At 37.2% G+C, this 26,893-nt stretch overlaps 1 protein-coding gene across 3 annotated transcripts; it reads left to right on the forward strand.

The window, feature by feature from the left end:
* The first annotated feature begins 169 nt into the window (after positions 1-169).
* LOC123536198 (nuclear pore complex protein Nup50-like) lies at positions 170-26,778 on the forward strand. 3 transcript variants are annotated; one of them, XM_045319162.2, is made up of 7 exons: positions 170-249; positions 11,391-11,465; positions 14,165-14,257; positions 14,610-15,075; positions 16,030-16,324; positions 21,735-21,850; positions 25,138-26,778. In XM_045319162.2, the coding sequence occupies exons 2-7, from the start codon at positions 11,397-11,399 to the stop codon at positions 25,335-25,337; spliced, it is 1,239 nt and encodes a 412-aa protein (XP_045175097.1). In that variant the 5' UTR covers positions 170-249; positions 11,391-11,396; the 3' UTR covers positions 25,338-26,778. The 3 variants fall into 3 exon arrangements, with proteins under 3 accessions (XP_045175097.1, XP_045175098.1, XP_053384521.1); XM_045319163.2 differs by having other exon boundaries at positions 190-236; XM_053528546.1 differs by lacking the exon at positions 170-249 and adding an exon at positions 3,315-3,371.
* The last annotated feature ends 115 nt before the right edge of the window (positions 26,779-26,893 follow it).

The raw sequence follows: 26,893 nt of genomic DNA on the forward strand, positions 1-26,893 counted from the left end.
AATTAAGATTGAAATATTAACAAGAATGTATAAATCACACACTTTTATAATATATTAAAACTTTGGTTTATTATTTTAGAGGGTTTAAGATGTGTATTCGAAATAATTTGATTTTATTAATGAATTTTGTCTTCTATGATCTTCAGAACTACTTTTTAAAAAACAACAAATTTTAAGAAGTAATGAGGTCTCAAACTGCCCGGATGTAAATGTGCAGCTGAGTTAAAACTGTTGCTGTGAGAAAATAACGTAATTTTACGCTTTTTAACATGACTTTTCATATCAAGTTAACAGCAGTACTGCCAAAATATATAATTGATTTAATTTTGAAAGTTTTATTGATAGACATATCCTTTTTATTACGGAATTCACCTTTCTTTGTACACATAAATGTTACCCCACCCACTTGCGCCGGTTCATAATATTTCAAACCGTTTTAGGCTATTGTACAGTAACAAGAGACTGGACATAAATAAATAGCGGCTAGACTTTAGAATCTGTCCGTAGCTATTCTCGTTATTTGGGCATTCTTTTATTTATCGATATGGAAGCATGGATATATTTTCCTCGCCAGGTTTAGAAAATGCGGGGGGTGTGGGGGGCAGCAGCCCCCCAATTATGAAATATACAAACTAAAAAAGCCTTACCTTTATTTAAACCATACAGGTACTGGATATTGCAAATTATGCAGATTTTACCTACGGACAGATTCTAAAAGTGCTCCTAAATAGCGTCAAAACATAAGTATATAGTGTCAAATTTCATTTTTCAGCAGTTCATTTCATTTTTCGTTGCCCTGAAATTCTACTAATTTCTAGACGTATTCATATCAGTTGGCTTCTGGGAGCATATATGGCCCAAAATGCGGAGGTGGCCGGGTAGCTCAGTTGGTAGAGCATTGGAACAGTATTCTCAGGCCCCGAGTTTGAGTCCTGGTCTGGCTGCACATTTTTCTCACCCTGTGAGACATGAAAATTATACTGGCATGAGACATCCAAGCTCTTGATTACCAGATTACCTCCCGTAAGAAAGTGATAAAATGATTTATAAAAAGAATGTCAGTCGGCAGGAAGGCCATGCCAAGTATAATTTTTATTCACAATAAGCTAATAAAAATGTGAAAATAAAGGGTATATTGTATATATATATATATATATATATATATATATATATATATATATATATATATATATATATATTAAAATAGCATTAGAAAAGGTGTTCTTAAGGCCACACCAAATTGATTAATAGTTCTTCGGAAAATTTTCAAAAAAAATGGGAGCGAGTGAGCGAAAAAAAATTTTTTCTCTCTATTTTGATTTTTTCAGAGGTGGGTAGCTTTTACATGGAGCGAGCGGGTATTTTTTTGTTGTTTTTTTTTGCAGTTATGATTATACATGAAGTTAACATTTCCTTAAGAATAACACAGAACTTAAACATTTACAGTGCACATGTGACTAAGACAGTAGATAGCTTTTCTGTATGTTTTAAAGACTACATGAATGGTTTTGCAAATAAATTCTTGCTAAAACTCACTGAATCACTTTGTTTTTATTTTTAGCTCACCTGTCACAAAGTGACAAGGTGAGCTTTTGTGATCGCGCGGCGTCCATCGTCCGTCCGTGCGTGCGTGCGTCCGTCTGTCCGTAAACTTTTGCTTGTGACCACTCTAGAGGTCACATTTTTCATAGGATCTTTATGAAAGTTGGTCAGAATGTTCACCTTGATGATATCTAGGTCAAGTTCGAAACTGGGTCACGTGCCATCAAAAACTAGGTCAGTAGGTTCTAAAAATAGAAAAACCTTGTGACCTCTCTAGAGGCCATATATTTCACAAGATCTTCATGAAAATTGGTCAGAATGTTCACCTTGATGATATCTAGGTCAAGTTCGAAACTGGGTCACGTGGGTCAAAAACTAGGTCAGTAGGTCTAAAAATAGAAAAACCTTGTGACCTCTCTAGAGGCCATATTTCTCAATGGATCTTCATGAAAATTGGTCAGAATGTTCACCTTGATGATATCTAGGTCAAGTTCGAAACAGGGTCACGTGCCGTCAAAAACTAGGTCATTAGGTCTAAAAATAGAAAAACCTTGTGACCTCTCTAGAGGCCATATTTCTCAATGGATCTTCATGAAAATTGGTCAGAATGTTCAGCTTGATGATATCTAGGTCAAGTTCGAAACTGTGTCACGTGCGGTCAAAAACTAGGTCAGTAGGTCTAAAAATAGAAAAACCTTGTGACCTCTCTAGAGGCCATATTTCTCATGGATCTTCATGAAAATTGGTCAGAATGTTCAGCTTGATGATATCTAGGTCAAGTTTGAAACTGGGTCATGTGCGGTCAAAAACTAGGTCAGTAGGTCTAAAAATAGAAAAACCTTGTGACCTCTCTAGAGGCCATATTTTTCAATGGATCTTCAGGAAAATTGGTCAGAATGTTTTCCTTGATGAATCTAGATCAAGTTCGAAACTGGGTCACATTGGGTTAAGAAATAGGTCAGTAGATCTAAAAATAGAAAAACCTTGTGACCTCTCTAGAGGCCATATTTTTCATGAGATCTTCATGAATATTGGTCAGAATGTTCACCTTGATGATATCTAGGTCAGGTTCGAAACTGGGTCACGTGGGGTCAAAAACTAGGTCAGTAGGTCTGAAAATAGAAAAAACCTTGTGACCTCTCTAGAGGCCATATTTCTCAATGGATCTTCATGAAAACTGGTGAGAATGTTCAACTTGATGATATCTAGGTCAGGTTCGTAACTGGTCATGTGTGGTCAAAACTAGGTCAGTAGGTCTAAAAATAGAAAAACCTTGTGACCTCTCTAGAGGCCATATTTTTCACGAGATCTTCATGAAAATTGGTGAGAATGTTCACCTTGATGATATCTAGGTCAAATTTAAAAGTGGGTCACGTGCCTCCAAAACCTAGGTCATTAGGTCAAATAATAGAAAAACCTTGTAACCTCTCTAGAGGCCATATTTTTCAATGGATCTTCATGAAAATTGGTCAGAATTTTTTATCTTGATGATATCTAGGTCACTTGCGCTCAAAAACTAGGTCACTATGTCAATTAATAGAAATAACCACGTCATACTCAGTTCAGCACTGGGTCATGTGGGGATAGGTGAGCGATTCAGGACCATCATGGTCCTCTTGTTTATTTATAATTACTGAGGGATGAGTGTCTTATTTTTAATTTTGATTGTTCTACATTAATCTGAAGGCGTGCCCATTTAACAGCAGAGGATGAGGAATATTTAAGACAAAACAGGCACCCAAGTGGAATAACATATCTTCTGAAACCCAGTTAGATGGCTTCGACACATGAGCAACTTTGTGCCCCTAGTGAAACTCCAAACGGTAGAGGTGAGGGGAAAGGAATAAATCACTTGATCAATGAGACCAAATGGAGTTGGGCACACAAATGCTTCGACATTGCTCGAATCCATTGGAATAATTTTTTAACAGATAAGGTTACAATATAGCTTAAGTTTTTGTGGTAGAGGTTCATTTCAGTAAAAAATGATAACAGACGGACAAAAAATGATCCCAATATGGCCAGTCTTTAAAAGTGTTATTTGTTGTGCTTTGATTGACCAAGAAATTTTGAGTTGGGAAGTTCTATTGTTTTTTTTTCAGATTCTTTCTTTCAATCAATTCACAGCCAATTAATATACAAACAGGGAAAATTGGGGTTACAATAAGACAGAAATTATATTTTATATCTACACAACTTATCTGACTGCCGTACTAAAGAAGTTACTGGGCCCGAGACAATTAATGTGATGGATCAGTCAGGATCTGTGAACAAACTTTTTTTTCAAGAAAGCACTGGCTTTGGCTCTAGATCTAAAATATTTAACTAAACAACTGATAACAAATGGTTTGAAAACTTTATCTGAACAATATTTCTATGTTTAATCCAAATATTTTCAATTTGAATCCCCATGGCTGTGCACGTCTTACAAGTCGGGCTTTGTTCTTTTCACTGTATAATTTGAACAATCGTAGAACCGTGCCTACTTCATCACCTACCGGCACATCGAAGGCCATGTGTGACACTAGCACAGACACTCCGGATTTAAAACAAATGATGAACAACACCATAATTCCTGACTTTCTGAGTTTGTGTCATCAGCTACATGTATTATGAGCGCATGGATTCCGATCAATATCACTTTGACGCATTAAAACAGCGATAAAACCTGTTTACCGTTATCATTCCGGACCGTGTAACAGGCCCTTCCCCAGCCGCATAAGGCGCCGCGCTACCGCGGCGCTTAAAACACGAAATATAGCTTCCCGCAGTGTCAATTATTAGCGCAGCGTCTTAAATCAGTAAGCGATCCCCGCGAGATACCTCAGGTAAATTATGAATACACAGTGTAGCTAGCTGTTTACCGTGTACTGATCAGCTGATAAGGGTTTAAATACGACACGTGTTGATGAAAGTCTGTGTTTTCACAAGTTTGCGGTTAATTGGAACATAATTAGTTAAGGATTATAATTAGATTATGCAAAGAAATGGGATAACAGTTGGTGGCGGCATGCATGGGTAAGTTAATTGTTATCGTGTAATAATAAAAGAATCACTGGTCATTTTTAATACAGTTGCCTTTCTCTGCTAATTATTACAAGATAACTTTATATAACTTGAAGAAAAAACAAACAAGAAACTTATCAACAACAAAAAAGTTATGATTCATTTTGTCAAGTCATTGAAACATGTCATTGTAACTTATGTTTCATTTCAGGCTCTTTCATCACACTTCTCCCTTGAACAAGGCTGTGCGGTTATTAAATTGAATGGGCACAGGTGAAAGCCACCCTTACCACAGATGAACACTTTGAGCACAATGGAGTGGATTATTGGTAATCTGTCCGAGTCTCACCAAAACCTGTGCAAAGTCGCTACAGTAGGACTGCTTCTACCAACGTCCACAGCTGGTGTGTATACAATCATGTTCTTTCTGAAACTTGCTGCTTGCAGTAAAATACATAGTTAAACTTGAAATACAGAACCTGCTTCTGTGTGTAAAAAAGCTGCAATGGTGTTGTTAACACCAACAATATTTAACAGAAATACTGTTGCAATTCATTGTGCAGAAGAACACAAATGTCAAATCTTAGGAACTTCTACAATATAAATCTATCCTTGGTTATCCTTGCTCTGGGAAAATAACAAATACTTTTTTTTGTACTTTCAGATTGTGAGAGGTTTCAGCAGTTGAAAGTGTAAAGACCATTCACCAGTGAGCATGAAAGGCTTAATGCCTTACTCATGGTGTCCATGCAGGGACAAAAAAATGAATGACTTTAATTTCAATGGTGCAGTAAAGGAATGGCACAGTGCCAAAGACAGACACTTACATGAAAAAAAAATGCCTATTTGTTGTTAGTGTTAGTACAAAAGAAGTGGAAGGACATATGTGTTGTTCGAAAATACTTAAAAAAGAAGTGGACATCGGTGTAGTGTATATGATATATTGATGGTTATATGATTATGTGAAAATGTGGAAGTAATGAAATACATGTTGTTGTGTTTTTTTAGCTCACCTGTCACAAAGTGACAAGGTGAGCTTTTGTGATCGCGCGGTGTCCGTCGTCCATCCGTGCGTCGTAAACTTTTGCTTGTGACCACTCTAGAGGTCACATTTTTCAAGGGATCTTTATGAAAGTTGGTCAGAATGTTCATCTTGATGATATCTAGGTCAAGTTCGAAACTGGGTCACGTGCCATCAAAAACTAGGTCAGTAGGTCTAAAAATAGGAAAACCTTGTGACCTCTCTAGAGGCCATATATTTCATAAGATCTTCATGAAAGTTGGTCAGAATGTTCACCTTGATGATATCTAGGTCAAGTTCGAAACTGGGTCACGTGGGTTCAAAAACTAGGTCAGGAGGTCTAAAAATAGAAAAACCTTGTGACCTCTCTAGAGGCCATATTTTTCATGAGATCTTCATGAATATTGGTCAGAATGTTTACCTTGATGATATCTAGGTCAAGTTTGAAACTGGGTCACGTAGGGTCAAAAACTAGGTCATTAGGTCTAAAAATAGAGAAACCTTGTGACCTCTCTAGAGGCCATATTTCTCAATGGATCTTCATGAAAATTGGTCAGAATGTTCATCTTGATGATATCTAGGTCAAGTTCGAAACTGGGTCACGTGGGGTTAAAAACTAGGTCAGTAGATCTAAAAATAGAAAAACCTTATGACCTCTCTAGAGGCCATATTTTTCATGAGATCTTCATGAATATTGGTCAGAATGTTCACCTTGATGATATCTAGGTCAAGTTCGAAACTGGGTCATGTGGGGTCAAAAACTAGGTCAGTAGATCTAAAAATAGAAAAACCTTGTGACCTCTCTAGAGGCCATATTTCTCAATGGATCTTCATGAAAATTGGTCAGAATGTTCACCTTGATGATATCTAGGTTAAGTTTGAAACTGGGTCACGTGCGGTCAAAAACTAGGTCAGTAGGTCTAAAAATAGGAAAACCTTGTGACCTCTCTAGAGGCGATATTTTTCAATGGATCTTCATGAAAATTGGTCAGAGTGTTTACCTTGAAGATATCTAGGTCAAGTTCGAAACTGGGTCACGTGGGGTTAAAAACTAGGTCAGTAGATCTAAAAATAGAAAAACCTTGTGACCTCTCTAGAGGCCATATTTTTCATGAGATCTTCATGATTATTGGTCAGAATGTTCACCTTGATGATATCTAAGTCAAGTTCGAAACTGGGTAACGTGGGGTTAAAAACTAGGTCAGTAGGTCTAAAAATAGAAAAAACCTTGTGATCTCTCTTGAGGCCATATTTCTCAACGGATCTTCATGAAAATTGGTGAAAATGTTCAGCTTGATGATATCTAGGTCAGGTTTGTAACTGGGTCATGTGCGGTCAAAAACTAGGTCAGTAGGTCGAAAAATAGAGAAACCTTGTGACCTCTCTAGAGGCCATATTTTTCACGAGATCTTCATGAAAATTGGTGAGAATGTTCACCTTGATGATATTTAGGCCAAGTTTAAAAGTGGGTCACGTGCCTTCAAAAACTAGGCCATTAGGTCAAATAATAGAAAAACCTTGTGACCTCTCTAGAGGCCATATTTTTCAATGGATCTTCATGAAAATTGGTCAGAATTTTTAGCTCACCTGTCACATAGTGACAAGGTGAGCTTTTGTGATCACGCAGCGTCCGTCCGTCCGTAAACTTTTGCTTGTGACCACTCTAGAGGTCACATTTTTTGTGGGATCTTTATGAAAGTTGGTCAGAATGTTCATCTTGATGATATCTAGGTCAAGTTTGAAACTGGGTCACGTGCCGTCAAAAACTAGGTCAGTAGGTCTAAAAATAGAAAAACCTTGTGACCTCTCTAGAGGCCATATATTTCACAAGATCTTCATGAAAATTAGTCAGAATGTTCATCTTGATGATATATAGGTCAAGTTCGAAACTGGGTCACATGCCTTCAAAAACTAGGTCAGTAGGTCTAAAAATAGAAAAGCCTTGTGACCTCTCTAGAGGCCATATTTTTCATGGGATCTGTATGAAAGTTGGTCTGAATGTTCATCTTGATGATATCTAGGTCAAGTTTGAAACTGGGTCACGTGCGGTCAAAAACTAGGTCAGTAGGTCTAAAAATAGAAAAACCTTGTGACCTCTCTAGAGGCCATATATTTCATGAGATCTTCATGAAAATTGGTCAGAATGTTCACCTTGATGATATCTAGGTTAAGTTCGAAAGTGGGTCACGTGCCGTCAAAAACTAGGTCAGTAGGTCAAATAATAGAAAAACCTTGTGACCTCTCTAGAGGCTATATTTTTCATGGGGTCTGTATGAAAGTTGGTCTGAATGTTCATCTTGATGATATCTAGGTCAAGTTCCAAAGTGGGTCACATGCCATCAAAAACTAGGTCAGTAGGTCAAATAATAGAAAAACCTTGTGACCTCTCTAAAGGCCATATATTTCATGGGATCTGTATGAAAGTTAGTCTGAATGTTCATCTTGATTATATCTAGGTCAAGTTCGAAACAGGGTCATGTGCGGTCAAAAACTAGGTCAGTAGGTCTAAAAATAGAAAAACCTTGTGACATCTCTAGAGGCCATATTTGTGAATGGATCTTCATGAAAATTGGTCAGAATGTTCATCTTGATGATATCTAGGTCAAGTTCGAAAGTGGGTCACGTGCTTTCAAAAAGTAGGTCAGTAGGTCAAATAATGAAAAAACGTTGTGACCTCTCTAGAGGCCATATTTTTCATGGGATCTGTATGAAAGTTGGTCTGAATGTTTATCAACTGGGTCATGTGGGAAGAGGTGAGCGATTCAGGACCATCATGGTCCTCTTGTTTATCTTGATGATATCTAGGTCACATGTGCTCAAAAACTATGTCACTATGTCAAATAATAGAAATAATGACGTCATACTCAGTTCAACACTGGGTCATGTGGGGATAGGTGAGCGATTCAGGACCATCATGGTCCTCTTGTTTTGCGAATGGTATACTTAAAAAAGCACCATTTGGGTTCGACTTTTTAAAAAAAAATCGAACACGGGAGGGGAAGCCCCTGCCGCACCCACCCCTTATCCCAACGCGCAAACTTTACCCCAGCGCCTTCAAAAGTTTCTGGGGAAGGGCCTGGTGTAATCAGAGAAAAAAATTACTTTTTTCGGCGATTTTTATGTATGTGCGGGCGGGTGAAATTTTTTTTCTTTTTCTCGGGAATGAAATCATTGATGCAGTAGTTTCGACGAACGAGAAATCAATTTGGTATGGCCTAAATGCTCCCAAAATGCCCCAGAATGCAGAAAATGAAGCGCTGAATTTCAAAATTTTCTAGACGTGAAAAAAATAGTTTTATTTTTTAGCTCACCTGTCACAAAGTGACAAGGTGAGCTTTTGTGATCGCGCGGTGTCCGTTGTCCGTCCGTGCGTAAACTTTTCCTTGTGACATCTTTAGAGGTCACATTTTTCATGGAATCTTTATGAAAATGGGTCAGAGTGTTCATCTTGGTAAATTCTAGGTCAAGTTCGAAACTGGGTCACGTGCCATCAAAAACTAGGTCAGTAGGTCTAAAAAATAGAAAAACCTTGTGACCTCTCTAGAGGCCATAATTTTCAATGGAATTTCATGAAAATTGGTCAAAATGTTCACCTTGATGATATCTAGGTCAAGTTCGAAACTGGGTCACGTGCCTTCAAAAACTAGGTCAGTAGGTCTAAAAATAGAAAAACCTTGTGACCTCTCTAGAGGCCATATATTTCACAAAATCTTCATGAAAATTGGTCAAAATGATCACCTTGATGATATCTAGGTCAGGTTCTAAACTGGGTCATGTGCCTTCAAAAACTAGGTCAGGAGGTCTAAAAATAGAGAAACCTTGTGACCTCTCTAGAGGCCATATATTTCAAAGATCTTCATGAAAATTGGTCAGACTGTTCACCTTGATGATATCTAGATCAAGTTCGAAACTGGGTCACATGCGTTCAAAAACTAGGTCAGTAGGTCTAAAAATAGAAAAACCTTGTGACTTTTCTAGAGGCCATATATTTCACAAGATCTTCATGAAAATTGGTCAGAATGTTCACCTTGATGATATCTAATTCAAGTTCGAAACTGGGTCACGTGCCATCAAAAACTAGGTCAGTAGGTCAAATAATAGAAAAACCTTGTGACCTCTCTAAAGGCCATATTTTTCATGGGATCTGTATGAAAGTTGGTCTGAATGTTCATCTTGATGATATCTAGGTCAAGTTCGAAACTGGGTCACGTGCGATCAAAAACTAGGTCAGTAGGTCTAAAAATAGAGAAACCTTGTGACCTCTCAAGAGGCCATATATTTTATGAAATCTTCATGAAAATTGGTCAGAATGTTCACCTTGATGATATCTAAGTCAAGTTCGAAAGTGGGTCACGTGCCATCAAAAATAGGTCAGTAGGTCAAATAATAGAAAAACCTTGTGACCTCTCTAGAGGCCATATTTTCCATGGGATCTGTATGAAAGTTGGTCTGAATGTTCATCTTGATGATATCTAGGTCAAGTTCGAAAGTGGGTCACGTTCCCTCAAAAACTAGGTCAGTAGGTCAAATAATAGAAAAACCTTGTGACCTCTCTAAAGGCCATATTTTTCAATGGATCTTCATGAAAGTTGGTCTGAATGTTCATCTTGATGATATCTAGGCTAAGTTCAAAACAGGGTCATGTGCGGTCAAAAACTAGGTCAGTAGGTCTAAAAATAGAAAAACCTTGTGACCTCTCTAGAAGCCATACTTGTGAATGGATCTCCATAAAAATTGGTCAGAATGTTCATCTTGATGATATCTAGGTCAAGTTCGAAAGTGGGTCACATGCCGTCAAAAAGTAGGTCAGTAGGTCAAATAATGAAAAAAACGTGACCTCTCTAGAGGCCATATTTTTCATGGGATGTGTATGAAAGTTGGTTTGATTGTTTATCTTGATGATATCTAGGTCAAGTATGAAACTGGGTCAACTGCGATCAAAAACTAGGTCAGTAGGTCTTGAAATGGAAAAACCTTGTGACCTCTCTAGAGGCCATACCCTTGAATGGATCTTCATGAAAATTGGTCAGAATGTTCACCTTGATGATATCTAGGTCAAGTTTGAAACTGGGTCACGTGCCTTAAAAAACTAGGTCAATAGGTCAAATAATAGAAAAACCTTGTGAACTCTCTAGAGACCATATTTTTCAATGGATCTTCATGAAAATTGGTCAGAATTTTTATCTCGATAATATCTAGGTCAATTCAAAACAGGGTCACATGAGCTCAAAAACTAGGTCACTATGTCAAATAATAGAAAAATTGACGTCATACTCAAAACTCGATCATGTGGGAAGAGGTGAGCGATTCAGGACCATCATGGTCCTCTTGTTTTTTTTTGGAGGGAAATGTTTTCAGAAATAGGGGAAAACAATATACTTTTTGGACAGGGGAATGTGGCTGAATTTCGGCCCAAAAACAGCAAAAAAAAATCACTGAAATTAGTTGGGGTAGAGGGGGCTGTTCACGATCCCTGTGAAGAACTAAAGTCAGCTCAAAATATGTTTCTTATTCTGGTATTTACATTAATTTGAATCTCTTGTGCAGTTAAGTAAGAAGAGCAAAAATCTGGCAGCAAAATAGTCGAAAGAAATGCCATGGAAGAACTTTTTAACATCTTGTTCCATGTGTAGAAGTGGTTGTAATCCCTTGTAAGAGGCGGCATTCCTTACACTTGCTTTCATTCATCACTGTCATTGACCACAAAGTAGTACAGTCATGTTCTAATGACTTCAGTAAATCACTTGCTACCATCTTCTATAATAATAAAAAACTTACTATAGCTGATTCATTTCTTAATACATGAGCTTTTGGTTTTCAGTGCACAATGGCTAAGAGAGGTGCACAGTCAGAGCTCACAGACAGAAACTGGGACCAGGAAGAAGAGCCAGAAGAAGTAAGAAATATATAAATTATCAATTACTGCTGAACATTTGCACTTAATTTATACATCAGGGGTCTAGCTAGGTCCAGTTTTTTGGGAGAAGTCACTTCTCCCTCAAGCTGATTTAGGGAGAAGTGGGGAGACTCGAGGAAAATCTCGCAAGTACCTGAAGTAGGCGGAGCTTAAATGATGCTATCGGCGTGTGTTTGTGTATTTCAACACCTTGTTATGACACCGTGCAAATTGTCAACAGTCCTGGTAGCAGTAATTAGCGAGTGCAGAAGTCAAAGAAAATCGGGCGACTTGCATTTCGCTTTGAGGTTAGATTTGAGCAAAGTTTGAAATTCAAAAGCGCCTATTTCGCTGAAGTCGCCCACTCACGAGAGCCCTGTACATGCTTTTATTCACAAAAAATGCTTTAAAATAAGAGTTGCTTTTGCAAGAGTCATCATATTATTATTAAATGCATACTTTTGTTCGCTTTTTATTTCAATTGTACTAGAAAATCTTGTAAGAAAGGATAAAAAAGTCCGAAAATCACGATCGCGAAAACGTGTGACAAGTATGAAAAAAACGAGAGCAAACATTAAAAATTCTTGATAAAATTTCATCTTTTCACCAGAACTATTCCATACTTATAATATCTGATTACTTAAAACATTTATATTTTATTTTGCTCTAGCAAAATACTTGGCAAAGATAATAAATTTGCGTAACGGCCGACCGGCTTATTTAATCGAATCAAGCACATAAAATAATTACTTTAAATTAACAACACATATTACACAATACAGCATAAGCTGTTACCGCTAATTAACAAGAGATACAAACACGATAATCTGACGCTGCAATGTTTATCAATCATCTATATTAATACTGATGATAAGCACGTGTCAGTCGGCGCGTGGCGTGATTGACATCTGTCAGTAGCTAATTAACATACGACGCTCCGCCTACTGTCATACTTACGCTGGTGTCGACAAACAGTATGAAGTTCACTGGGATTTTGATTGACAAGGGGCAGAGCTTTTGAACTCGTTACGCATCAAAGAGTATTACCGCGAGACAAGCAGACGCCCACGGCATATTATGTGCGGGTCAGATACGAGTTTTTATCGATTTTGGCTGGTCAAAACCCGAACCTCGGGTCCACTGAACGCTCTTCTAACATTTTTCTACTATTTCTAAAGGTTTTCACACCCATTGAAAATTGTGAAAGACCGTCTGCAATTGTTAACGGGTCCGATATTCGGTCAGGAAAATCGCTGGGAGTAATCTCCATTGCTTTGTTTACGATTTTGGAGGGGGGAATTTCGGACGTAGGGGAATTTCGACTGCGGTAGGGGAAATCCTTGGCTGTGGGGGAAATCCTCGGCTGGGGGACGAGGCCGATATTTGGCCTCTGCTATAGAATAAAAAAAAAACCTGTAATTTTATCCATGTTTGTATATAGCCATGTATATGTGGACCATATTGTAAATTGGCTTAGCAGGGGCCTCCGTGGCTGAGTGGTTAAGGTCGCTGACTTCAAATCACTTGCCCCTCATCGATGTGGGTTCGAGCCTCACTCGGGGCGTTGAATTCTTCATGTGAGGAAGCCATCCAGCTGGCTTACGGAAGGTCGGTGATTCTACCCAGGTGCCCGCTCGTGATGAAATAATGCAAGGAGGGGCACCTGGGGTCTTCCTCCACCATTAAAGCTGGAAAGTCGCCATATGACCTATCATGTGTCGGTGCGACGTTAAATCAAAAAAAAAAAAAAATGGCTCAGCCAAATATGTTATCCACTATAAATAAAGTTATTATTATTATTATTATTATTATTGAACCAGAAATGAACTGGTGGAGTTTAAAGATTGTTTTTGTGCCTGCCTGCTGTACACTCTCCTCCCCGCTCCCCCACCCCCATCCCCCCATCTCCAACACACACACAAATTGGAAGAACAGTACAGGGGCGGCAAATTCAATTGTCTGTATTGCCCAGGTTGTCCCAAAGCTTGTACGGACAAGTGAAATTTGACCAGAATTTACTATATAACTATCATACGGACAAGTACAAAATAGCAATTGACAAAAACGGACAAGCAAGTCAAAATTAGATTTTGCCACCCCTGTCAGTAAGATTTGCTCATCCTTCTGAATGTCTGTTGGTCTGTCTGTCTGACTTAATGTCAAAAAGTATAATTTGCCCTACCATCGTCAAGCGTGGGATTATTAGTGCATAAGTGGTTTTGTACTGGATTTCACTCAGTAACACTGAGTTGTGAGCCTAGACTAAGTCAAAAACATATGCATAGAAGACTGATCACTGCCTTATTATTAATGTAAGTCTTCTCAGGTCAAAACTAATTCAAAGATAAGATAGTCCTAATCTTTCTGCTTTTTCTTGTGGCCTGTCTCAGTAGCACTGTGATTTCTTTTACTCCACTGTGTTTCAGTATTTTGTAGCATTGTATTAAAATCTGCGTGCGCCTATCAAATGCTAGATTAAAATAGCATTGTAAGAAATTATATCCCAAGATATTGAAAGAGGTGAAAAGGAGTAAATTCAGAGGGTTGTATATAATGAAGGGTAACTTTCTCATTCTTTATTCTGTTTGAATATATGTAACAAGAGAAACTCTCGTAGTATCTCACATAATTATATAAAATTGTTAACAAACAAGTAATGATATTTTATACTTTTAATTTCCATGTCATTTTAATTAAAGGCTGGGGAATTTGTAAAAGCAAGCGCAGATAAGTTGAAAGACAGACATATCATAAAAGCCAGAAGAAAGCAGCCTGGCGGGGAAGGAAACTCGGTAAGTGACCTCTAGTACTATTAACGATTAGTTGTTTTAGTTGGTATATGTCTCCATCCAATGTTTTGAAATCTGTGAATAAATGTAAGCTTCTGTTAGGAGTTATCTGCAGCAATATTTTGTTAGACTTAAGACAATATAATAGATTAAAGAAAATTCAAGTAAATGAAACAAAACACAGTAATTATTGAACTATGGTTTACACTCTACATCTGCATTTGTTAGAGTATCTTACTTTGGAAGTGTTTAATATAACCAGGTGATCGATTCTAATAACGGGTTTTAATGGTTCTGTACTGACATTTATTTGGCGAAATCACCAACAGCAATAACAAACATGTTTTTCTTATAGGGTTCAGCATTTTCTGGATTTGGCGGATTTTCATTTAAACCTACCCAAACTAGTACTCCTTTGTTCGGAGGCAGTAATTTATTCAAAACTGAATCTAAAATACCAGCAGAAGAAAAGAAAGAATCTCAAAACGAAAAAGAACCAGATAAACGGAAAGCAGATGGAACAGATGAAGAGTCGGGTAGATCCCCAACCAAACGTCAGAAAGCGGACACAAATGGAAGTAGCAATGAACAGAATGGATCAGATTCTTCACCTAGTCAGAACAAATATTTATCTAATTTAAAATCATTAAATATTAGTGTATCAAATTGGATAAAACAACATTTAGATAAAAATCCATATTGTATTCTAACTCCTATTTTCAAAGACTATGAGAATCATCTCAGTGAAATGGAGAAAGAACGAAAAAAAGGAGGTGAAAATGGAAGTTCTGAAAGTACCACACTGAAAAAAGAAGAATCAGGTAGTCTGTGGTTTTCAATTGTTTAATTGCTGTCCAATACAGCTTATGTTCAATGGAATTCCGGTTTGAATGATTAATCAGTACAGGAAATGCTTGACAATTAATCATGAGAGAAATCAGATATTAATTAATACTTTCAGAAAGGACAATGGCTTTGGTTTGAAAATTATTATGGTCTTGATGCTTTGTTTTGGGTTTAACGCCGTTTTTCAACAGTATTTCAGTTATGTAACGGCGGGCAGTTAACCTAACCAGTGTTCCTGGATTCTGTACCAGTACAAACCTGTTCTCCGCAAGTAACTGCCAACTTCCCCACATGAATCAGAGGTGGAGGACTAATGATTTCAGACACAATGTCGCTCATCAAATAAACACGGAGAACACACGCCCCGCCCGAGGATCGAACTCGCGACCCCGCAATCCGTAGACCGACGCTCTACCTACTGAGCTATGCGGGCGGGTCATGGTCTTGATGCATATTTCAGCAATAACTTGGTATGACTACTTTGAAAATAAGTTGGTAACATTTGGTAACTCCGAAATTTTATATTAAAATTTTAATGGTGTTGCTTTTTCAGCACTTTATGTTTTACAGGAACAAGGATAAAGTCTGGTTTTATTACTGTGAAGTGTTATTTTATAGTTAATTTTAGTGATGACATATTGAATATAATAGTTAAAATTGACTTAGTGGAGAAAAGGACTGTATCAGTATTGTCAGGAAAAAAAAAAAGAGTATTAGAACTTGGTAATAGCAAAACAATTACATATATGTTTCTGATACTAATTTTTTGTCTTTTGAAGATCAGTTGTTCTGCCATTCTATTCTTCAATTCTATGATTATTTTAAGATCTATTATTCACCTATTCTTTCAGTCTTATTATTGTTGTGTACCAAAATACTTGCTTTTATTTGTTTAGACAGTTTCCTTAAGCAGATTTTATTTATTGCAGCAAAACCAATGGAAGAGGACACCAAACCACTCCCTAAAACAGGTCTGACATTTGGAATGGGTAACCTAAACACAGCTAAAGACACACCACAAACCTCTCTCTTCACTGGCTTCGGGTTAAAGCCTAGCACAACAGGGACATCAGCAGTGGCACCAGGCGGATTCAGTTTTGCTGTTGGCAGTTCACAGCCATCATCGAGCAGCGGGGGAGCCGAGGGGAAGGAGGACGAGGAGTATGTTCCACCTCAAGTTGAGACTGTGGAGCATAAAGAAGAAGGAGCATTATACAGCAAAAAGTATTACAGTGTTTAAAATATTTTTATCTTTTTAGCTGGACTATACAAAGTATATGGAGAGCTATCCTACTCGCCCTGGCGTCGACGTCTTTCCGCATCCCCACCTTGGTTAAAGTTTTGGTGCACTTTCTCTTTTTTCAACTTATCTCTGTAATTACTTGATGGATTTGATTCAAACTTGAAATACTTATTCCTCATCATCATCCACATCATCTGACATAAGGGCCATAACTCTGGCACCAATATTTCAAGAATTATCCACCCTTTTCACTTAGATTTTCAGGTTAAAGTTTTGATGCACTTTCACTCTATCTCTGTTATTACTGAATGGATTTGATTCAAACTTAAAATAGTTGTTCAACATCATCACCCACATCATATGACACAAGGTGCATAACTCTGGCGCCATTTTTTCATGAATTATGCCCCCTTTTTTCTTAGAATTTCAGGTTAAAGTTTTGGTGCACTTTCACTCTACCTCTGTTATTACTGAATGGATTTGATTCAAACTTAATATACTTGTTCAGCATCATCACCCACATCATATGACCCCAAAATGCATAACTCTGGCACAATTTTTCTTGAATTATTCCCCTTTTTACTTAGAATTCCAGGTTAAAGTTTTATGCACTTTCACACTACCTCTGTTATTACTGAATTGATCTGATTCAAACTTAAACAATTGTTCAACATCATTACCCTTATCATATGACACAAGGTGCATAACTCTTGGACCAGTTTTTCATGAATTATTTCCCCTTTTTACTTAGAATTTTAGGTTAAAGTTTTGATGCACTTTCACTCTGTCTCTGTTCTTACTGAATGGATTTGATTCAAACTTAAAATAGTTGTTCAACATCATCACCCACACTACAGTAGAATTCCGCTATTAAGACCACCCATGGTTCTTTGTAAAACTGGTCTTATTAGCGGTCTGGTCTGATTAGTGGACAAGGCTATACGGGGAAGGTGTGGCAGATAATAACACATTGGAATACAATCAAGACGCAATAATGGTAAACACAATGTTAAATTTATATGTAGCTTTATTTTCTTTAATTTCTTTAGCCTTAAATACTCAAACTGTGTATTAATTAAGGACGCACTTAACTGATAATGATTTGAATTTTGTTCAATTACAACAATATCAAACAATTTCAAACTTCATTCTCCGCTGAAATCCCAAACGTATTTACATTAATAATAACAAACAAACACCGTTTAGATCTAATTAAATCCGTTTTAATCCAGTCAATTCGATCAGCGGGCATTCGTCTAATTACAAACAAATTAATTATTTCAACAATTTCTTATGTTAAAATAGCGATGTAAAACACCAAACATCTTTAAATAACAATTTCAGACAATCAAACAGTTTGATATATTGTTTTGATAACGTTTAAAAGACTTGTTAGCAATTAACGGAAAGATACACAATGTACACGCTTAACGTGTTAACACGATGTCGCACGTGTTAATTCCCGTGGCGATTCGCGGTAACATACAGAAAAATTGGAGTGGTCGTAATTGCGGTGATTAATTCAGTGTGAAAAAATCAAACAGTTCTGAAATTGGTGGTCGCATTAGTGGATTAGCGGTCTGGTCGGATTTTCGGACAAACGACCATTGGTTTTAAGAAGGAAATATTCTGTTCTTTGCAAAATCGGTCGTATTAGCGGTGCGGTCGTAATTTTGGCGTGGTCGTAAGTAGGAATTTTACTGTATATGACACTAGCTGCATAACTCTGGCACCGATATTTAATGAATTATGCCCTTTTTTGCTTAGGATATATTTATATAGTGTTTTGATACATTTTATCTTTACCTCTCTTATTACTTTAAGTTGATATTTTTGACATAGACTCAGGCTATTGTGCAATATCTTCATCCACAATATGAGTCATTAAACACCCCAGTGACAGCTCTAGTTTCCTCAGATGTGCCCAGTTTCTCTATCCAGCATCTAAATAGTCGAGCGCGCTGTCTCCTGTGACAGCTCTTGTTTTAGAATGTGGAAAGTAAACAAAATGACAAACAGAAAGGTCCTCTTTTCAGGATTTACTAGGAAACATTTAGTTCTATTAAAACAGTGTCAAAGTATGTCACAAAACATTTTCAGGAGTGATACCCAGCTCCACTAAAGGCACTGTCTTAATGAAGTGACTGGCATTAAGAAATAATTAGATGAGAATTTTGGTAACTGGTTGTACTGATCTGTAGCTTGACAAGTTTACTTTTTAGCTTGTCTGACATTTGAAAAAAAATTCTACGAGTTACTGACGTCACTTGATCGTCAGCTTTGGTTAAAAATTTTGTTAATGTTCGCCTTTTCTCAAAATCTGTAAGAGCTACAGCTTTGAAACTTTGCACACTTGTTTATCATTGATAGATGAGTCTGGTGGCTGTGTAGGCCAAGACCCATATCTCTGATATGCATTTTGTCAGAATTATGGCCCTTTTTGTACTAAGAAAATTTGATTTTCTTGGGTAATTTTTTGTTTAATTTCACTTTTTCTCAAAAACTATAAGAACTACAGCTTGGAAACTTTGCACACTTGTTTATCATTATTATATGACTATGTAGGCCAAGAACCATAACTCCAACCTGCTTTTGTCAGAATTGTGGCCCTTTTTGTACTTCTGAACTTCAATTTTAACTCTTTATGCCCCCCTTTGAAGAAGGAAGGGTATATTGTTTTGCAGATGTCGGTTGGTCTGTCAGTCTGTATGTAGACTAATCCGTTTCCGGATGATAACTCAAGAACGCTTTGGCCTAGCGTCATGAAAGTTGATAGGAAGGTTGGTCTTCACCTGCAGATGATCCCTATTGATTTTGAGATCTGTATGTCCAAGGTCAGGATCAGTGACCCTGAACAGTTAAACGGTTTCCGGATGATAACTCAAGAAGGCTTGGGCCTAGGATCATGAAAGTTGATAGGGAGGTTTGTCATGACCAGCAGATGACCCCTATAGATTTTGAGGTCAGTATATCAAAGATCAAGGTCACAGTGACCCGGAACAACAGTTTACGGATGATAACTCAAGATTGCTTGGGTCTAGGATCGTGAATGTTGATAGGGAGGTTGGTCATGACCAGCAGATGACCCCTATTAAGGTCAAGGTGACAGTGACCAGGAACAGTAAAATGATTTCCGGGTGATATCTCAGATCGCTCCGGTCTAGGATCAGGAAAATTGATAGGGAGATTGGTCATGACCAGCAGATGACCCCTATTGATTTTGAGGCCATTAGGTCAAAGTTCAGGGTCACATTGGCCAGGAACAGTTAATAAACGGTTTCTGGACGATAACTTGAGAACGCTTGGGCCAAGGGTCATGAAAGTTGATAGAGAGGTTCATCATGACCAGCAGATGACCCCTATTGATTTTGAGGTCAAGGGTCAAGGTTACAGTGACCTGAAACATTTAAACCGTTTCTAGACAATAACTTGAGAATGCTTGGGCCTAGGATCATGAAACTTGATATGGAGGTTTGTCATGACCTGAAGATGACCACTATAGATTTTGAGGTCAGTAGGCTAAAGGTCAAGGTCACATTGACCCTGAACAGTTAAACCCTTTCCAGATGATTCTTTAAGAACACTAGGGCCTAGGATCACTAAACTTAATCTGGGGAGATTGATCATGATCAGCAGATGACCCCTGTTGATTTTGAGGTCAATAGGTCAAAGGTTAATGTCACATTGAACCAGAACAGTAGAACTTTTGTTTACAGTGAGCAAATAATTTCTGTTCCTTGTGCAATTACTGAATGCATCAAGGGGGGCATTTCGTGTTCGACGAGCTCCTGATTCACATACTGTCCAGCACTTGCAGACTAACAACAGCACTCGTAGGCGATGGTCTTGTTTGATTTTAGCATTTTGCATGAAAGTGAACATGTCTTTAACTATTTACAGATCTTCGTAGTGTCAGCTCTGACTTTTATTTGTTGTATGCTATCTATATAAGCTGAAACCATTCTTGCAATTTAAAGGTCTGCTATTTTCCACAGAGCTGCCTAGATATGGAGAATTTCATACTAATGTACCATAACATCGGACTTTTTAGCTCACCTGTCACAAAGTGACAAGGTGAGCTTTTGTGATCGCGCGGTGTCCGTCGTCCGTCCGTCCGTAAACTTTTGCTTGTGACCACTCTAGAGGTCACATTTTTCATGGGATCTTTATGAAAGTTGGTCAGAATGTTCATCTTGATGATATCTAGGTCAAGTTCGAAACTGGGTCACGTGCCATCAAAAACTAGGTCAGTAGGTCTAAAAATAGAAAAACCTTGTGACCTCTCTAGAGGCCATATATTTCACAAGATCTTCATGAAAATTGGTCAGAACGTTCACCTTGATAATATCTAGGTCAAGTTCGAAACTGGGTCACGTGCCATCAAAAACTAGGTCAATAGGTCAAATAATAGAAAAACCTTGTGACCTCTCTAGAGGCCATATTTTTCATGGGATCTGTATGAAAGTTGGTCTGAATGTTCATCTTGATGATATCTAGGCCAAGTTCGAAACTGGGTCACGTGCGGTCAAAAACTAGGTCAGTAGGTCTAAAAATGGAAAAACCTTGTGACCTCTCTAGAGGCCATATATTTCATGAGATCTTCATGAAAGTTGGTCAGAATGTTCACCTTGATGATATCTAGGTCAAGTTCGAAAGTGGGTCACGTGCAGTGAAAAACTAGGTCAGTAGGTCAAATAATAGAAAAACCTTGTGACCTCTCTAGAGGCCTTTTTTCATGGGATCTGTATGAAAATTGGTCTGAATGTTCATCTTGATGATATCTAGGTCAAGTTCGAAACAGGGTCATGTGCGGTCAAAAACTAGGTCATTAGGTCTAAAAATAGAAAAACCTTGTGACCTCTCTAGAGACCATACTTGTGAATGGATCTCCATAAAAATTGGTCAGAATGTTCACCTTGGTGATATCTAGGTCAAGTTTGAAACTGGGTCACGTGCCATAAAAAACTAGGTCAGTAGGTCAAATAATAAATAAACCTTGTGACCTCTCTAGAGGCCATACTTTTCATGGGATCTGTATGAAAGTTGGTCTGAATGTTCATCTTGATGATATCTAGGTCAAGTTTGAAACTGGGTCAACTGCGGTCAAAAACTAGGTCAGTAGGTCTAAAATTATTAAAATCTTTTGACCTCTCTAGAGACCATATTTTTCAATGGATCTTCATGAAAATTGGTCAGAATTTTTATCTTGATAATATCTAGGTCAAGTTCAAAACTGGGTCACATGAGCTCAAAAACTAGGTCACTATGTCAAATAATAGAAAAAACGACGTCATACTCAAAACTGGGTCATGTGGGAAGAGGTGAGTGATTCAGGACCATCATGGTCCTCTTGTTTCTATTCAAATCATTATAAAACTGAAAATATTTCAGATGCAAGTTGTTTTATCAGAAAGACGGAGCTTGGACAGAGAGAGGTGTTGGCTTCTTACATCTGAAGAAAAATGAGGATAAGGCACAGTTACTGGTTAGAGCAGATACTACTTTAGGTAAGACGGGGAACACAGCTGTTTGCTGGAGTACAGTGGAACCTCCTTATTCTGAACCTTCTTATCCGGAAACCTCTCTGAACCGAACAGATTGTTTGGTCCCAACATTCTTATTCTTTCTCTATTGTAAAAATACCCTTGTAATCGGAATTGAGACTTTGAACACTTGCTTATCATCATGATTTCAATCTGTAGGCATGAGTACATAACTCTTGTCAACTACTTTGGCTGAATTATGGCCCTTTTTGGACTTGGAAATTGGCTCAGTTTTTGTACAAGTCACCGTTTTATCAAAACTATTTGACATTTGTCTTTGAAACTTTGAACATTTGTTTATTGTCATGATTTATACCTGTAGGCAAGAGAACATAACTCTTAGGGTTGGATACCGGTTCCCGATATTGGTACTGTACCGAATAATCACTTCGTAAAGTACCGGTATATACCGTTTAGTAAAGAACCGGTTCCGATTCCGGTATTTCCATAAAAGTAAATAAACAAAATAATTACCAAATCCGCTGCAAAAGAAAGCAGAAAATAAGCAAATAGTATTTGAAACACAGTATTAACGCGATCGACATTGTTTACTGTGACATCGCTCCGAGTAACATGGAGAGCTGGCCTTGCGAATAATTTCATATGCTAAATATTATCATAAAAAACTTCTTTTCCCGTCGTTTTAAACTACGTAAATCATACTTACTTGCAAAATATACGACACTTTTTTGCTCTTTGTCATATTCTATCAAAACAAATGAAAAAAAAAAATTTTTAATAAAAAGTTACGAAACTAAGCTGTAACCTACGTAAACAAGTCATCGGTTTTCGCGAACTAATAGAAATGCGTTATTCCTGGTTATTTCAGGCGTTTTGAGGGTTATTTTTCAATGAAAATTGTGTTGAAAAAAATGTTGCAATTTAAATACAGTACTAGTTAACCTGGTTGAAGATTTATCATGGGTGACAACGAGTCTGACTTGTTAAATGGGTTATTTGAAAGCTAGTAAGTGTTGAATTTCACAGTTCTCGTCAGTGCAGAGCAAGCATTAAGTTAACACAGTGAGTCCTAGATTTAAATTGCACAGTGAGCGACGTATCTACTTTTTTTTTATTTTGGAAAACTCTAGTTTGTAAAATATGTTTGTTTTTTTTTACTCTTTCATAGTTTTAGTACAACATCAAATTAACAGACTTAAAATGTTTATATATCAAAGCAAATTTTCCTGTATAACTGCTTAAAAGGGTGTATTTAATACTAACCAAATCATTGCTTATGTGATATACTTCAAAGCTTGGTATCAGTATCGGTATCGTTAAAAATACCATATCGTTTCGTTGGTATCGGTATCGGACCGCTTCGTCCTTAACGATATCCAACCCTAATTATTAACTCTGTCAACTATTTTGGCTGAATTATGGCCCTTTTTTGACTTGGAAATCAGATGAATTTTTCATACCAGTCCATATTTTGCCTAACCTGTTTGACATAATTATGGCTTTGAAACTTGGTTTACATTATCAACATAAAGTTGAAATGCACATATTCTTATGACTTACATGTCTATTATTCTTCTAGAATTATGGCCCAGTTATTCATTTTTGTTGAGCCCACTTGCCGAAGCGAAGACATAGTTGTCCAAATGGCTGTTCGTTGTATGTGCGTGCATCTGTCCGGATTTGTTTGTCCAGACCATAACTTCTTTACAATGTTTATATTTGGCATGATTGTTAACCTCAGTGAGATTGAGTGTCATGTGCAAACCCCAGGTTCCTTTCTCAAAGGTCAAGTATTACTTTTATTCTATTAAGCATTTTCAAGGGGTGTTGACATTGTTAGGTCTATTTTGGAATAAATTAAGAAGTTTTGCAGATTATCAGTAAAGTATAAACTTCCCTCTGATTATTAATCCCCCGCCACAAGTGGTGAGGGGTTATAGGAATGGTCTCTGTCCTTCCGTCCGTCTGTCCGTAAACACTTTCATGTCCGCTCCATATCTCCTAAACCCCTTGAAGGATTTTCATCAAACTTGGGTCAAATGATCACCTCATTAAGACGATGTGCAGAACCCATGAGTCAGCCTTGTCAAGGTCAAAGGTTTGAGCCTTCCATTTTGTGTCCACTCCATATCTCCTAAACCCCTTGAAGGAATTTTATAAAACTTTGGTCAAATGGTCACCTCATCAAGACGATATGCAGAACTTATGAATCAGCCTTGCCAGATCAAGGTCAAGGTCACAACTTAGGATGAAAGGTTTGAGCCTTCCATTTTGTATCCGCTCTATATCTCCTAAACCCCTTGAAGGATTTTCATCAAACTTTGGTCAAATGATCACCTCATCAAGGCGATGTGCAGAACTTAGGAGTCAGCCGTGCCAGCTCAAGGTCAAGGTCACAACTCAAAGTCAAAGGTTTGAGCCTTCCATTTTGTATCTTCTATGTATCACCTAATCCCCTTGAAGGATTCATATGAAACTTTGGTCAAATGATCACCTCATCAAGGTGATGTGCAGAACTCATGAGTCAGCCATGCCGTCTCAAGGTCAAAGGTTTTAGCCTTCCATTTTTGTGTCCGCTCTATATCTCCTAAACCCCTTGAAGGAAATTTATAAAACTTTGGTCAAATGATCCCCTCATCAAAACAATGTGCAGAACTTATGAGTCAGCTATGCCGGCTCAAGGTCAAGGTCCCAACTTAGGGTCAAAGGTTTGAGCCTTCCATTTTGTGTCCACTCTGTATCTCTTAAACCCCTTGAAGGATTTTCATGAAACTTTGGTCAAATGATCACCTCATCAAGACGTTGTGCAGAATTCATGAGTCAGCCATGTCAGTTCAAGGTCAAGGTCACAGCTAAAGGTCAAAGGTTTACCCTTTCACTATCCATAGCAGTGGCGGGGGATTTAGCTGTCTTTCAGACTGGCTTGTTATTTTCTATTTGCTCCTTTAGGCAGGTCAGTGTCAGTTTTTACCTGCTTGAACACAATTTTACCTGTCGGGTAAAAGCCAAGTTGATAATATCCAGCCCTGAATGAATCATTTGTGAAGTTTGAATAAAAACCTTTAGCCTGCTGATGGCAAGTGATTCTGCCTTTGCGACCAGTGTAGAACAAGATCAGCTTGCAAATCCATGCAGTCTGATCATGGTCTGCACTGTTCGCTATTCAGTCAGTAAATTTTCAGTGAACACCCCTTCGAATAATAAATGGTATTGCCGAAATTGAATGATGGACCAGTCCATTATAGAAATTCAGCAGTGTAAGGATTAAATCAGTCAGTTGTTTATTACAGGTAACATCCTACTGAACATTAGACTGTCGGAATCCATGCCATTATCTCGACAGGGCAAGAACAACGTCAGTATGATGTGCATCGTAAATCCTGCAATACCGAAAGTCCCCGATGATAAACCTATACCTATGTTAATCCGAGTGAAAACTGGCGAAGATGCAGATGAACTGTTAGAAAAAATGAAGGAGATCAGAACATAAAGTTTTATCAAGGTGCTAATGCTATCACAGTTCAAAGTGATAATTGTTTGTATATGATCAATTAATACAAAATAAAGTGGTGTATGTAACCTGTTAACACATTTTTTAGGCTGTTATTGTTGTATTACTGAGATGTATTTTTTTCTGTTGAATTAAGGGTATAGACATTGTTCATATGTAAAAGAAGTTAAGTGTGAAAGAAATACACAAATATCTAATATATATTCCTTGTGCTATTCATGAGACCGGAGTCATCAGAATTGTTAATGTTTAATGACTTAAGATTTTAAACATTTAAAACATGACTGCCACTTGGGTCATTGAATGGTCAGTAGAATACAACATCAATCTAGCTTGCAGTAAGTGTGTAATAAACCGATGCTTGAACATGTACTATGCTCGTCTTTCACTTAGAATACCATATCTTGTAACAACCATTAATTTGTTAAAAAGATCTTTTTTTAATGGCATTACATATTCATACTGTGTTCACTTACACATTTATTTATGTGTATTATTTTAAACCTTACAATACAATATGTGCATGTGACAGGATTATGTCATGTTGACATAAATATATTGATATTAATTTGCTTATATTTTCAGAGATGAAATTTTGGGCATGTAAATATATATTATGAATATGGTAGCAATTCCAGCCAAAATGTTAACAGTACAAACAGAAAATTTAAATTTTAACATCTACTTTATATTTACTGTATGTTAGAGTCTTTCCAAATAGTCACCAATTCTTTCAACGTTTGTTTCACAAACATTAGGTTTATTATGGTCGAAAAGCTTATGATGGTTTCAAGAGCTTCATATGTTCATGTGAAAGCATTCTTTTTTTATTATTTTGAAATTTTTATTAAATGTATTCTGGACAGATGTTTTAAAAAATTATATCAAGTTATGTACAGGTTTTAGTCCCATGCATTAATGTTTATTAGTAAACAACAAATCTAAATCAACAACAGAACCAAATTGTACATCCTAACTTGTTTGATTGGACTTAATTGGTTTCTTAATTGGTTAGAATTTTATTAAAATTAATTGGCAGGGTTTCTTTTATTATTATCAGTATTGCTTTTCTATTAATACACAATGGATACAGATAAATGTAGTGATATCTAACACTTACATTCATGGACTTAATAGTTTGTGTTTTGATTCTATTTAATAGGCCATTTTGAACGTGATGTGAATATTGATACTAACATAAAAGTATTGAAATGTTTATAAAGGTAACATGAGAAACATTTATGGAAATTTGCAAAAATTTACCTAGTTAAATATACAGTCTGAAGATAGTTTTATACTTTATAATGTTGATAAATGCAGAATTGAGACTGAAAAAAATGGATTTATGAATGATAATTTTTGATACATCAGGTAGTGCTCAGATGTCAACAGACGCATATTAAATCATTTTGAAAATTAAGTTTTCTGTTTGTTTTTACACTAATTGGTGGACAGTGTCTGACATTTCAAGGGACAGAACTCCACAGATAAAAATGCTCAAGGAGAGCTAATGTTGTCACCCTGAGTCAGTCTTG

Source organism: Mercenaria mercenaria, chromosome 17, assembly GCF_021730395.1.
Source record: "Mercenaria mercenaria strain notata chromosome 17, MADL_Memer_1, whole genome shotgun sequence".
NCBI lineage: Eukaryota > Metazoa > Mollusca > Bivalvia > Venerida > Veneridae > Mercenaria > Mercenaria mercenaria.

Coding starts and splice junctions, on each gene's coding strand:
- LOC123536198 (XM_053528546.1), top strand. CDS start 3,330: ATGAGCAACTTTGTGCCCCTAGTGAAACTCCAAACGGTAGAG. Junction 3,372..11,390: donor TGAAACTCCAAACGGTAGAG/GTGAGGGGAAAG, acceptor TTTGGTTTTCAG/TGCACAATGGCTAAGAGAGG. Junction 21,851..25,137: donor TAGAGCAGATACTACTTTAG/GTAAGACGGGGA, acceptor TGTTTATTACAG/GTAACATCCTACTGAACATT.